The 15,441-nt window shown below is 42.7% G+C and overlaps 1 protein-coding gene across 1 annotated transcript in view; it reads right to left on the bottom strand.

The window, feature by feature from the left end:
* The window catches only part of LOC139387445 (metabotropic glycine receptor-like), a 114,366-nt gene that overhangs the window by 3,662 nt on the left and 95,263 nt on the right, over nt 1-15,441 (bottom strand). Inside the window, exons 8-10 of the mRNA XM_071133627.1 lie at nt 13,637-13,775; nt 5,107-5,212; nt 4,646-4,792 (exon numbers count right to left, since the gene is read on the bottom strand). Of these exons, the coding sequence (XP_070989728.1) occupies nt 4,646-4,792; nt 5,107-5,212; nt 13,637-13,775 (392 nt within the window). The remainder of the gene's footprint in view (nt 1-4,645; nt 4,793-5,106; nt 5,213-13,636; nt 13,776-15,441) is intronic.

Here is a 15,441-nt window from a genome sequence, read left to right as displayed (position 1 = left end):
AAATTATTTCTCTAAGTGTTTGTGCTACAGACATTTTCTGACATCACAGACACAAACTAACCATGGTCCATTTCCTTGACAGACCAGAACTTTGCCACAAGGTAGTGACTTCCCACAGGGGTCAGTGTTGGGGTCAATACCATTTTTAATCTACATGCTCTCTCCAAACCAAATACCTAAGTATACATAAAAACAAAAGGGACACAACATCTCTACCTTATCAAACTTTGGCATCTGCTCTAATGAACTGCGCTATACAAATTAAACTTGATAATTAATTACTAAAATGTGGTGCTGTGAGTGATACGCCTTCATTGATTGGGCATGTTCCCAAACAAAACATATTTTCCTTTGTTAAGACACAGCAAATGGGTACTTAATCTAACCAATCTCTTCTCTGTAAAATAAGCTGAATGGCGCCAGAGGAGATGGCTGCCATTTCACAGGCTCCTAACCAATTTTGCTATTGTGTGTGTTTTTTCGTATTATTTGTAACTTATTTTGTACCTAACGTTTCTGCCACCGTCTCTTATGACGGAAAATAGCTTCTGGATATCAGAACAGCAATTACGCACATCATACTGGACAAATATTTTTTCTTTAACGAATCGGACGTGAAGGATTTACTTCAGACCCAAATCCTTGTCATACGCATGAAGAAGAGACTGAGATATCGGGGACGTAGATCGAGGTGCCTTGTAAGATTCCGACGGCGAGTGGATAATCCGCCTCTACCATCAGTCCTATTTGCCAAAGTGCAATCATTGGATAAGAAAATGGATGAGCTCTGATCAAGAGTATCCTACCAAGAGACATTAAAAACCATAATATGTTATGTTTCACAGAGTCGTGGCTGAAAAACGACATGGATAGCATACAGCTGGCTGGGTTTTCCATGCATCGACAAGATAGAACAGCTGCCTCCGGTAAGACAAGGGGTGGCGGTCTGTGTCTATTTGTAAATAACAGCTGGTGTACAAAGTCTAATATAAATGAAGTCTCTAGTTATGCACGGCTGAGAGCTGTAGAACACACAATTTACCAAGAGAGTTTTCATCTATATTTTTTGTAGCTCTCTATTTACCACCACAAACCGATGCTGGCACTAAGACCACACTCAACGAGCTGAATAAGGCCATAAGCAAACAAGAATATTCTCATCCAGAGGCGACACTCCTAGTGACCGGGGACTTTAGGGAAACTTAAATCCATTTTATCTCATTTCTACCAGCATGTTACATGTGCAACAAGAGGGAAAAAACTCTAGACCACCTTTACTCCGCGCACAGAGACACGTACAACGCTCTCCCTCGAGCCTCCATTTGGCAAATCTGCCCATAACTTTATCCTCCTGATTCCTGCTGACAAGTAAAAACTAAAGCAGGTAGTACCAGTGACTTACTCAATACGGAAGTGGTCAGATGACGCAGATGCTAAGCTACAGGACTGTTTTGCTAGCACAGACAGGAATATGTTCCGGGATTCTTCCAATGGCATTGAGGAGTACACCAGATCCGTCACTGGTTTCATCAATAAGTGCATCGATGACGTCGTTCCCACAGTGATCGTACGTACATACCTCAACCAGAAGTCATGGATTACAGGCAACCTCCGCACTGAGCAAATGTGTAGAGCTACCGCTTTCAAGGTGCGGGACTCTAACCCGTACGCTTATAAGAAATCCCGCTATGACCTCCGACGAACCATCAAACAGGCAAAGCGTCAATACAGGACTAAGATTGAATCGTACTGGACCGGCTCTGACACACGTTGGATGTGGCAGGGCTTGAAAACAATTACGGACTACAAAGGGAATCACAGCCACGAGCTGCCCAGTGACACAATCTTATCAGATGAGCTAAATTACTTCTATGCTCGCTTCAAGGCATTAGAACACTGTTCCGGACAACTGTGTGAACACGCTCTTCGTAGCCGATGTGAGTAAGACCTTTAAACAGGTCAACATCCACAAGGCCGCAGGGCCAGATGGATTACCAGGACGTGTACTCCGAGCATGCACGGACCAACGAGCAAGTGTCTTCACTGACATTTTCAACCTGTCGCTGACCGAGTCTGTAACACCACCATGTTTCAAGCAGACCACCATAGTCCCTGTGCCCAAGCACACCAAGGTAACATGACCCGTAGCACTCACGTCTGTAGCCATGAAGTGCTTTGAAAGGCTGGTCATGGTTCACATCAACACCATTATCCCAGAAACCCTAGACCCACTCCAATTTGCATACCGCCTCAACAGATCCACAGATGACGCAATCTCTATTGCAATCCACACTGCCCTTTCCCACCTGGACAAAAGGAACACCTATGTGAGAATGCTATTCATTGACTACAGCTCAGCGTTCAACACCATAATGCCCTCAAAGCTCATCACTAAGCTAAGGACCCTGGGACAAAACACCTCCCTCTGCAACTGGATCCTGGACTTCCGCACGGGCCACCCCCAGGTGGTAAGGGTAGGTAACAACACATCTGCCACGCTGATCCTCAACATGGGGGCTCCTCAGGGGTGCATGCTCAGTCCCCTTCTGTACTCCCTGTTCACCCATGACTGTATGGCCAAGCCCGATGCCAACACCATCATTAACCTGTTGGATCTCTAGGGGCGCTATTTCATTTTTGGATAAAAAACGTTCCCGTTTTAAGCGCGATATTTTGTCATGAAAAGATGCTCGACAATGCATATTCTTGACAGTTTTTGAAAGAAAACACTCTGAAGTTTCAGAATCTGCAAAGATATTGTCTGTAAGTGCCCCAGAACTCATTCTACAGGCGAAACCAAGATGATGCGTCAAGCAGGAAATGAGCAGAATCTCTGAAGCTCTGTTTTCCATTGTCTCCTTATATGGCTGTGATTGTGCAAGGAATGAGCCTACACTTTCTGTCGTTTCCCCAAGGTGTTTACAGCATTGTGACGTATTTGTAGGCATATCATTGGAAGATTGACCATAAGAGACTACATTTTCCAAGTGTCCGCCTGGTGTCCTGCGTGGAATTCGGTGCGCAAACGCCAGCTGCTTGTACTTTTCCATTTGATTGAGGGGAGAAACCATGCTTCCACAAACGATATATCATTGAAGAGATATGTGAAAAACACCTTGAGGATTGATTCTAAACAACGTTTGCCATGTTTTCAGTCGATATTATGGAGTTAATTTGGAAAAAAGTACGCGTTTTGAGGACTGAATTTTCGTTTTTTTTTTGGTAGCCAAATGTGATGTACAAAACGGAGCTATTTCTAATACACAAAGAATCTTTTTTGGAAAAACTGAGCATCTGCTATCTAACTGAGAGTCTCCTCATTGAAAACATCTGAAGTTCTTCAAAGGTAAATGATTTTATTTGAAGGCTTTTATGTTTTTGTTGAAATCTTGCGTGCTTGATGCTAACGCTAATGCTAACGCTAAATGCTACGCTAGCTAGCCACTTTTACACAAATGATTGTTTTCCTATGGTTGAGAAGCATATTTTGAAAATCTGAGATGACAGTGTTGTTTACAAAAGGCTAAGCTTGAGAGATGGCATATTTATTTCATTTCATTTGCGATTTTCATGAATAGTTCATGTTGCGTTATGGTAATGAGCTTAGGTCTGTAAATAGAATCCCGGATCCGGGTTTGGTCGACGCAACAGGTTAAGTTTGCCAAAGACACAACAGTGGTAAGCCTGATCACCGACAACGATGAAACAGCCTATTGGGAGGAGGACAGAAACCTGACAGTGTGGTACAAGGATAACAACCTCTCCCTCAACGTGATCAAGACAAAGGAGATGATCGTGGACTAAAGTAAAAGGAGGAATGAGCACGCCCCCATTCTCCTTGAATGTCTGTAGTGGAGCGGGTTGAGAGCTTCAAGTGTCCACATCACCAATGAGCTATCATGGTCCAAACACACCAAGACAGTCATGAAGAGGGAACGACAATGCCTATTCCCCCTCAGGAGACTGAAAAGATTTGGCATGGGTCCTTAGATCTTCAAAAATGTCCACAGCTGCACCATCGAGAGCATCCTGAATGGTTGCATCCTGCCACCCAGGACCTTTATACCAGGCAGTGTCAGAGGAAGGCCCTATAAATTGCCAAAGACTCCAGCCACCCTAGTCATATACTGTTCTCTCTGCTACCGATTGGCAGGTGGTAATGGAGCGCCAAGTCTAGGTCCAAAAGGCTTCTTAACAGCTTCTAACCCTTAGCCGTAAGACTCCTGAACAGCTAATCAAATGGCTACCAGGGCTACATTCATTTACACTGCTGCAACTCTCTGTTTATTATCTATGCATAGTCACTTTACCTCTACCTACATGTACATATTACCTCAATTACCTCGACTAACCTGTGCCCCCGCACATTGACTCTGTACCAGCCCCCCTTGTATACAGCCTCCCTACTGTTATTTTATTGTTGCTCTTTAATTATTTATTTTTCTATTTTCTTATTTTTCACTTCAGTTTATTTGAGTAAATACGTTCTTAGCACTTTTTTGTCATAACACTGCATTGTTGGTTAGGGCTTGTAAGTAAGCATTTTACTGTAATACCTGTTGTGTAGACCTTACAGTGCACGTGACAAATAACTTTTGTTTTGATTTGTTTACAGAACAAAAAAAGACAGAGGGACCCTGCTCACACGTATGTCCTCAGGGTCCAGGCTGTGCTCACTCCAGGCTGAGGTGATGCTGCTGTTGAGGTAGGACCCAGACCGGCCCATGTCCAGCTCCTCCTCATAGGCTTCAGTGGCAATGTCATCCCTTGCCTGAGTCCCTGTGGACAGAAACTAACGAGAGGGGAAAAAACCTACTTAGGGTGACATTATTTAAAATGTTATAGTGCATTTGTTCACGGCGTGCTTGTATTTTCAGGAGGAAAGATTGACATCATCCCACTGTTCCTAATTGTCATCTAATTAAATCTTGAGAAATTAACGGTTTATTCCCCACTCATCGAGTGTTTAAATGTTCTCAAATAAGACTTAAAAATACCCAGATGTGCACTTAAATTACAATACGATAATTATTATAGCAGTAAGAAGCTGTTAAATGTAATGCTCATGTATTCAGGGGAAAGGGAGAGGAGAGAGAGCAGGGTTACCTTTGGAACAAGCAGAAGCCCCAAAGTCACAGTCACGGTGAGGTGTGTGTGAGCGAAGACCAGCATGAGCATCCAGTCTGGGTGCCACAGAGGGGCCAGTGTGAACCTGCAAATAGATAGCAACAGATAGGACACTTTTATTGAAGTGTAACAGAGTGCATTCCATTCTGCCCTGAGCAGGGTTGGAACTCACAACCCTAGTCAAAGAACCTATATGATTTGTGATTTTTCCCCAATAGAATCCTATAGGATTCTCACAATCCTATTTTGTGTCACTTCTATCCGAATCCTATCCAGAGTCCTATTGGCCTACTCTTTTCCTTTTGTAAATCAAAAGTAATCCTAATGGATCCTATAGGATTCTCACAATCCTATAAAATGTTATGTCATTGTCAGAAATCTATTGGAATCTTATTGGACTATTGTAAATCAATCCTATAGGTTTTTGATAAATCATGTAGGATTTTGCCACCCCAATCTGAATCCTATAATTTATCTTAACTGAAATGCTAAATAGCACACCTTTTTGACACAAATGTAAACATAATTGCGGACAATCTAAGAAGGTTTCACAGCAATTGTTGTCACAGTTGGCACCATAACTTTAATGTTTGACGATGATGCACCAGATGCAAATGTTTACTCACGTTGTGTCCCTGGGACCTTGGGGGATGGGGTTACGTGAGATACACTGAGATACACTACATGACCAAGGTATGTGGGCACCTCCTTGTCGAACATCCCATTCTAAAAAATGGTCCCCCCTTTGCTGCTTTAACAGCTTCCACTCTTCTGAGAAGGCTTTCCACTAGATGTTGCTGCGGGGACTTGCTTCCATTCAGCCACAAGAGCATTAGTCAGGTCGGGCACAGATGTTGGGCAATTAGGCCTGGCTCGCAGTCGGCATTCCAATTCATCCCAAAGGTGTTTGATGGGGTTGAGGTCAGGGCTCTGTGCAGGCCAGTCAAGTTCTTCCACACCGATCTCGGCAAACCATTTCTGTATGGACCAGGCTTTGTGCTAAAGGGCATTGTTATGCTGAAACAGGAAAGGACCTTCCCCAAACTGTTGTCACAAAGTTGGAAGCACAGAATCGTCTAGAATGTCATTGTATGCTGTAGCGTTAAGATTTCCCTTCACTGGAACTAACGGGCCTAGCCATATCCATGAAAACCATTATTTATCCTCCACCAAACTTTACAGTTGGCTCTATGCATTGGGGCAGGTAGCATTCTCCTAGCATCTGCCAAACCCAGATCTGTCCATCGAACTGCCAGATGGTGAAGCGTAATTAATCACTCCAGAAAACGCGTTTCCACTGCTCCAGAGTCCAATGGTGGCAGGCTTTACACCATTCCAGCCGACGCTTGGCATTGCGCAAGGTGATCTTAGGCTTGTGTGCTGCTGCTCGACCATGGAAACCCATTTCATGAAGCTCCCGATTAACAGTTATTGTGCTGACGTTCTTGTGCTGATGCGCTTCAGAACTCGGCGGTCCCGTTCTGCTTGTTTTCTAACACTGTCATGTCCTGACCTTAGTATTCTTTGTTTTCTATATTATTTTGGTTAGGTCAGGGTGTGACATGGGTGATATATGTGTTTTTGTACTGTCTAGGGGTTTTGTATGTTTATGGGGTTGTTTACTATCTAGGTGTTTTGTATGTCTATGGTTGCCTGGATTGGTTCTCAATCAGAAGCAGCTGTTTATCGTTGTCTCTGACTGGGAACCATATTTAGGCAGCCATATTCTTTGGGTAATTTGTGGGTTATTGTCTATGTCTAGTTGCCTGTGTCTGCACATTTTATATTATAGCATCACGTTCGTTTTGTTATTTTGTATAGTTTGTTTAGTGTCAGTCTTTATTAAAAGTAACATGTATTCATATCACGCTGCGCCTTGGTCTCCTCCATTCAACGAACCTGACAACCACTTCGCGGCTGGAAAGGTGGCATCCTATGACGGTGCCACGTTGAAAGTCACTGAGCTCTCCGGTAAGGCTATTCTACTGCCAATGTTTGTCTATGGAGATTGCATGGCAATGTGCTCAATTTATACACCTGCCAGCAACGGGTGTGGCTAAAATAGCCAAATCCACCAATTTGAAGGGGTGTCCACAAACTTTTGTTTATATAAGGTTAGACTGGTTAGAGGGGACATTGCCAGTGGTTTCCCACTATAGGGTCACCATCTCAAGTGACAAGGGTGCAGTGGAGGCTGCTGAGGGGAGGGTGGCTCATAATGATTGCTGGAATGGAGTCAATGGAGTGGTATCAACCACATGGAAACAACGTGTTTCCATGCCCCCTCCTCGACGGGGGTTCGAGCCCCTGCTCGGCCGACTGTCTTCCCTAAACCACTTTCTGTACCCTTCTCTATATCTGTCTCCCTATCTGAACTTACATCTGTCCCTAAAAAATAAAAAATAATATATCCAATCTCCTAATAAAGAACACATTTTTACCCTAGTCAAAAAAATCCTTCAGCATTTCAATAAAAAAATTGTATTAGAATCTAAAATAATAAAACAAACCCTATTGGATAGGTTCCAAAATCGGATAGAATCCTAAATAAAAATGTAACATGATTTTTTATGTATTGGAATCCTATAAGATTTTTTGCAAAAGCAGTAGCTAATGGGGTCCTAATTAATACCAAATACCAGGAAAAACAAAAATTAGCATGATTTGCATGGAGCAAAAAAAACAGTGGGAAAACAAAAGTACCAGGATGCACGCAAACTCAACTTTGCTCCACCACTACTTATGCAAACGAATCCTCTACCACTACCTATGCAGTGGAGTCTCTCTGCTCTTTAATGTGAGTTGTGTTATTAGGAAGTACCCCAATAGTAAACGTGGCGTTAAAACGAGTGGCCACTCAGTCATCACAGTTTGGTGAATATGAAGCTTCTTATGCCAATAATCGGAAATGGAAACCCAGTATATTCCTGGATATGCAGCTTCACTAAGAAGGACACCAACCTCTGGTGGAGAGATGACCTGCTGGATGTGTACAGAGTGACTGCTGTTTTTCTCACCAACAGAGGATACCACAATCCTGAGAAGCTCGACGGCGCTGAGATCCTCATCGGTAACTCACTGGAACAGTGGCAACAACCCCAGATGTGCTGTCATCTTCCACACCTCAGCAGGAGAGACCCACACCTTCCAGTGTAAAGAGTTACCTTCTCTTTTCTTTACCACTCTTCTTCAACTTAACCTTTGCATTAAACATTTCTTGACATTTGATGTGTTCTTTCAGATCTGATAGACAGTGCACAAGGCTGTTGGATTCTCTGTTTTCAGCACTATGGAACCCCTGGCTCAGATGTATGCTTAGCCTAGCGGTTAAGAACGTTGGGTCAGTAACTTTTGGTTGTTGGTTTGAATCCCTGAGCCGGAAAAGTGGGAAAATCTGCCGTTCTGCCCTTGAGCAAGACAGTTAACCCCTAACAACAAGTTTTCCCTTCATGAAGAGTATCACTTTCTGAACGAAAACAAGCTGTGGACTAAAGCACAGTGTTACTGCAGAGACAAGTACATTGACTTGGCCACCATAGACAACACGGAGGACATGGACAGACTGACTAAAACTGTGGACAGTGGCTATACTGAAGCAGGCTGGAGAAGGGCACAGTGTTAAGAAAGTGATAGTGGTCAGATAACACTTACAGTGAAGGATATTAAAAATAGGGAAGGAGGAATGTGTGTTTATGAGAAAGTATTTGTTGGAAAGATCACTGATGCTAAGGTCTACATATTTGGTTTATCTGCTACAACGGTAAGCAATCTCAGTCACACAATCCATCATAAAATATTCTACAAATCTCTGTTGATATAGTAGTATATGTCATAGCCTTGTGGCCGGTTCAAAATCAAAGTACTGACAGGATGAAAAATCAGGAGGGAGTGAGCTGGCAACTAGAGAGTTGCTGGCACCTACAGTATCAGTCAAAAGTTTGGACACACCTGCTCATTCAAGGGTTTTCCTTTATTTTTTACTATTTTCTACATTGTAGATTAATAGTGAAGACATTAAAACTATGAAATAATACAACCAAAAAAGTGTGAAACAAATCAAAATATATTTGAGATTATTCAAAGTATCCACCCTTTGCCTCGATGACAGCTTTGCACATTCTTGGCATTCTCCCAACTCTTGAAAGAGTTCCCACATATGCTCAGCACCTGTTGGCTGCTTTTCCTTCACTCTGTGGTCCAACTCATCCTAAACCATCACAATCTGATGCAGCACTCCATTCTTCTTGGTCAAATAGCCCTTACACAGCCTGGAGGTGTGTTTTGGGTCATTGTCCTGTTGAAAGACAAATGGTAGTCCCATTAAGCACAAACCAGATGGGATGGGGTTTCACTGCTGAATGCTGTGGTAGCCATGCTGATTAAGTGTGCCTTGAATTCTTAATAAATCACTGACAGTGTCACCAGCAAAGCACCCCCACACCATCACACCTCCTCCTCCATGCTTCACGGTGGGAACCACACATGCAGATATCGTCCGTTCACCTACTCTGCGTCTCACAAAGACACGGCGGTTGGAACCAAAAATCTCAAATTTGGACTCATCAGACCAAACGATAGATTTCTACCGGTCTAAGGTCCATAGCTCGTGTTTCTTGGCCCAAGCAAGTCTCTTCTTATTATCTGTGTCCATTAATAGTTGTTTCTTTGCAGAAATTTGACCATGAAGGCTTGATTCACGCAGTCTCCTCTGAATAGTTGATGTTGAGAAGTGTCTGTTACTTGAACTCTGTGAAGCATTTATTTGGGCTGCAATTTCTGAGGCGGGTAACTCTAATGAACTTTTCCTCTGCAGCAGAGGTAACTCTGGGTCTTCCTTTCCTGTGACGGTCCTCAGGAGAGCCAATTTCATCATAGCGCTTGATGGTTTTTGCGACTGCATTTGAAGAAACTTTCTAGGTTCTTAAAATGTTCTGGATGGACTGACCTTCATGTGTTAAAGTAATGATGGACTGTCATTTATCTTATCTTATTTGAGCTGTTCTTGCCATAATATGGACTTTTACCAAATAGGGCTGTCTTCTGTATACCAACCCTACCTTGTCACAACACAACTGATTGGTTCCATTGCATTAAGAAGGAAAGAAATTCCACAAATTAACTTTTAATGAGGCACACCTGTTAATTGAAATGCATTCCAGGTGACTACATTATGAAGCTGGTTGAGAGAATGCCAAGAGTGTGCAAAGCTGTCATCAAGGCTGTCACGTCCTGACCTTAGTTCCTTTGTTATGTCTCTATTTTGGTTTGGTCAGGGCGTGAGATGGGGTGGGCATTCTATATATTTCATTCTATGTTTTGTTCTGTGTGTTTTATTTCTATGTATTTGGCCTGGTATGGTTCCCAATCAGAGGCAGCTGTCAATCGTTGTCTCTGATTGAGAACCATACTTAGGTAGCCTGTTCCCACCTGTGTTCGTGGGTAGTTGTTTTCTGTTTTGTGTATTGCACCTTGCAGAACTGTTCGTTTGTTGTTTTTGTTCAAGTGTTCGTATTTATTAACCGTATTATGAATACTTACCACGCTGCACCTTGGTCCTCTTCTCCTTCTCCCGACGACATTCATTACAAAGGCAAAGGGTGGCTACTTTGAAGAATCTCAAATTTAAAATATATTTGGATTTGTTTCACACTTTTTGGTTACTATATGATTCCATACGTGTTATTTCATAGTTTTGATGTCTTCATTATTATTCTACAAAGTAGAAAATAGTAAAAATAAATAAAAACCCTTGAATGAGTAGGTGTGTCTTTTGACTGGTACTGTATATTTCAGGTGCCACCTATTGTCAATATTCCCTTGAGCAAGGAACTTAACTACATGCTCACTGGGCTCTGCACTCTAGCTGCAGTGGTTCAGGGTCAGTGAAGAGCCCACCAGCTACCACAACTGGGCTCCAGGAAACGGGACTGCCATGGAGGACTGTGGGAGAACCGGAGCGGTGAGAACCGGGGCAGGAAAAAGAGATGGATGTCACCAGTGGGTTAGTCTGCCTGAGACCCAGGAGCTCAACTTTATCTGCAGCACCTCTGACAAGTAGTAGAATCTGGACCCTGCTCTAGCACAGTGGCATTCCCAGACACAGATTAAGCCTAGTCCTGAACAAAAAAAATCAGAAAAGAGAAAAGTGTTAAAGAATCCCCCTGCCGAGGGCACTGTGGGACTAATTTACAGCATGTGTGTTGTTGTATATGTCTGGCTGGCACTGCATAGTCTAGCCTCACACGAAATATCGATTACCTCCAGCTTGTGGCTTCAGCCAATCAGACTGTCCCAATCAGTGTTGCCTAATTTTCAGGGTAAGTTGCTAGAGGCAGGTTGATTTGTTGCTAAAAGTTGCTAAATGACGTTGTGATGTCATTGCGTGATAACGTAAAACTGCGTCATTATGTAGAATACACAATAACGTTCCTCAAATTAACTGGCCATCTCGGAGAAAAATATGACTTGACATTTGTTCAGGTACAGACTCCCACTCTTTTCTATACTATACTTCTGACATGTTGATTGATGTTGTAAGTTCTGTTCAAGATCAAACATTCGTGACCAACTATATTAATTGGGTTTGGCTCGTCAAATGATTTGCAATTTATTGAAATTGCTGCTGAGCGCCTGCTGCTGACATCAATCACAATGCACTTTTGCAGCCAGGCACCTGTGTTGTGACTGAGTGTGTGACAGAGAATCATTTTTGTGTCATTTAGAGGGAAAATGCGTGCATTTTAGCGTTTGAGTCACTTTCAAAAGTTACTAAAAGTTCAAAATACATTTTTAAAAGTAGCTAAATTTGATGCTAGGTGCTGTTTGAAAAAAAAGTTGCCAGGAGTGACGAATCACACTTCACCATCTGGCAGTCCGATGGACGAATCTGGGTTTGGTGGATGCCAGGAGAATGCTACCTGCCCCAATGCATAGTGCCAACTGTAAAGTTTGGTGGAAAATGAATAATGGTCTGCGGCTGTCCTTTCATGGTTCGGGCTAGGCCCCTTAGTTCCATTGAAGGGAAATCTTAACGCTACAGCATAAAATTCTAGACGATTCTGTGGATTAAGGTTAGTCAGGGCTAAGGTAAGGATTAAGTTTAAGGTTAGGATAAGGGCTAAGCGTCAAACTTTAAATGAGGCAAGTGAATTTACAAGAATTTGGGCTCTTTCATATCCTTGACTAATTCAACGGGGATCATGGCGCTGAGGGGCGGCGGTCAAGGTGCCACAAAAGTCTCTGTTCTTCCGTCCCTCCATCCCTCTATCAACTGCTCCTCCGATAATAAGATTCAACCTCATTAATCATGTTAGTCAAATCAAATCGTATTTGTCATGTGCGCCGAATACAACAGGTGTAGCCCTTAACGTAAAATGCTTACTTACAAGCCCTTAACCAACAATGCAGTTCAAGAAATAGAGTTCAGCAGTCTTAGTCATCCCAAAGGGTGTTTTTGGCATTGGTTGAAAAGCAACATCACGACTCCCTCCATCCCTCCTCCTCTCCTCCCTCCCTCCATCCCCTCCTCGTCTCCTCCATCCCTCCTCCTCTCCTCTCTCCATCCCCTCCTCCTCTCCTCCCCCCATCCCTTCCTCCTCTCCTCCTTCCAGCCCCTCCTCCTCTCCTCCCTTAGTCTGCCAGCCCTTATCTCTGGGCTCCAGCAACCTGGCTGCTCTCTCCGATCCCTCAGAGATGATGCGATGAGTTTCTTTTTGGTGTTCGGTTCATCTGAGACATTCATGAGGGTGCTGTTTAGAATTTTACATTTAGGGGACAGATTTACAGTAATCGATTCCCCCCCTCCCGTCACTGTTGTAATATTCAATGTAGGCATATTCAATCACAGCTGGTTTGTTATTGGGTAAGGCATGCCAACATGTTATGAAACCTCTTCAGATACAACCCGGGGTTAAATTGATGGGTATGCCATAACCTTGCTGGTTTGTTCCGCATGACAATAGACTTGTTTATGCTCATACTGTACGTACGCCAATCCCTTTCATTGGGATTTGTAAAAGGTATTAATTGGACCCAGCTGTTCGTGAGCAGCACACACACGACCCCTCCTCTCACACACACACACAACCCTCTTTCCCCCTACCCCCCTTCCCCACACACACTTGTAGTTCTCCTGGTGGTCAAATGAGGAGGTGGCTCATCAAGCCAGTGCCACCGACCAGTGTCAGCTCCACCAGCAGATTCAAGTAGAGGAACAGTTACAGGGCATAAGGAGTTTATTTTAAGCCTTGGCAGATTTATGCACTGTCTGCCTGGTGCAGGCATATTTTATTCACCTCTGTTCAAGTGGCCTATCCAAGCTGTCCTGCTGACTATTCATTTGCTTGATGGGAGGGAGCGCTCTATTCTGCCTTTTAACTGGGGATGTTCTGCTCCTGTTATTCTCCTGCTTAGAGGCCTATATCACTTCTTGATTATGATTATAAACTATAGGGTCACACATTTGTAAGGGCATACACAGTATGGACACTCTCTCTCTCTTATTACTTACTTAATGGTGTGGAATATTGCCGATATGAGGAGTTCATTGTATATGGCAACAGTCATGTAGCGTGGTTCATGGAAGGCTGACGGTACGGTCCGGACAGCATAGCAGAGGTACACTCCCCACAGAAGAAACAGGAACTCAGCTAGATAAGGAGAGGTCAACAATAGATTGTCCTTAACTCTAACACACAAATAGCAGAGATGCACAACATACAATGACTGGAAATGTAAAATTATATTCTGTAAGATCTGCATTATTTACGACAACCATTGTTTGCTTTGGTTTGCACAAAATGGCATACATGTAACTTGTTATTTAGCAATACAATTCAAGGGTCTCCACATGTAGGGCTGGCACAATTATCATATGATTCTGTAAAAAAAAAAGAATTGTCATAATACATACATTTTAGGAGATGGAGGCATTCAACTTTATATTCAAGTAGATATAGTTTACTCAATAGCAGTTTTTCATTTTGACATGAAGTGGGTAAAAGTTGTGACCGTGCCATTTTGCTCATAAAATGATTACAAGGAGAAACCCACTTGTTTTTGAGACAGGGGTGTCATCAAAGCTGTGGTGTATTCATTAGGTATGTCTTAACAAATGTTCAAATATGCATTATGATACATTACAAGCTGAAAAAAGTTATACAAAAATGACAATTATGACCATAACCGTGGCCATTTGCATGACAATCAATCGTTATCCAAAATTAATCGTCACAGCCTTATCCTCATGTCCCGTCCGTTTTGAAAAGGCCACAATTCAGCAGGAAAGATTTGGCAAAATTCAAGGACCTCAGCCTGTCAAGTGTTGATGGCTGCACATCATGTAGTCACTAGCCACTGACAGTTACTAATTTTGCTGTGCCCGTGAGAGTTCCCCTTTCTGCCAACAGTGATTTCCCACTGCTTGACTGCCAGCCCACTGCCTCATTGACAGATCTCCTGCTGGATAGAGATCCTTTCTATTGTCCAAAGGTCGCTGGTAGTTAGCAAACAGAAAGGAAGTCTGAGTCTCTCATCTTGGTTTATTCTACATTCTAAGAACTGTACTTAGAACTGGCATTATCCTAAGTTCTCTGAACTGGTGTCAGAACTGTAAGACAGTCCAAGTCTCTCGTCTCTCCTTTATTCTATGTTTTTAGAACTATTCTCAGAACTGCTCAAAACTGTTTAAAACATTTTCCGTTGCATGCCCAAATGAATACGACCCACTTTTCAGAACTGTTTCAGGACTGATTCACTGTTATTCGGGAGCCCATAACGGTGATGCTAATTTATATTCCATTTCCAAGAACTGTTATCAGAACTGTAAAGCAGTCCGAGTCTCTCATCTTTCCTTTGTTCTACATTCTCAGAATTGCTCTCTATTGTCTGCCCATAAAAACAGCCCTAATTTACATTCATTCAATAATTAACACCAAAGACAACAGGGATCATGTCGGATTGCGGATTGTCATCTGTAAATAGTGATTAGAGTGTATTATTATTCATATTTTCTGAATCATGATGACTAATTATAAGCTATTTAATATGTCATCAGTATGCATGGTGAGCTGTTTGTAAATGCTGGTGGGAGGAATAAGTAACTTCTTATTAGATCAACACTTTTTTTTCATTAACTGATAAATAATTTTTAGCATTATTGTAGAACCACAAAACAATACAAATAATAATTGTATGTTCTCTTTTTTAAATTATTTTCCTGTACAGCACCTTAGAAGGGTGGATATCGCCCACACGTTTCCAGAAGCTGTCAGAACAATCAGCGGGGCGGCTGACCCCCTACCCCCGACCGCAGAC

This window comes from Oncorhynchus clarkii, chromosome 28 (genome assembly GCF_045791955.1).
Source record: "Oncorhynchus clarkii lewisi isolate Uvic-CL-2024 chromosome 28, UVic_Ocla_1.0, whole genome shotgun sequence".
NCBI classification, from domain to species: Eukaryota; Metazoa; Chordata; class Actinopteri; order Salmoniformes; family Salmonidae; genus Oncorhynchus; species Oncorhynchus clarkii.
Note: the sequence above shows the minus strand (reverse complement) of the source record. Positions and strands in the feature narration are given on the sequence as shown.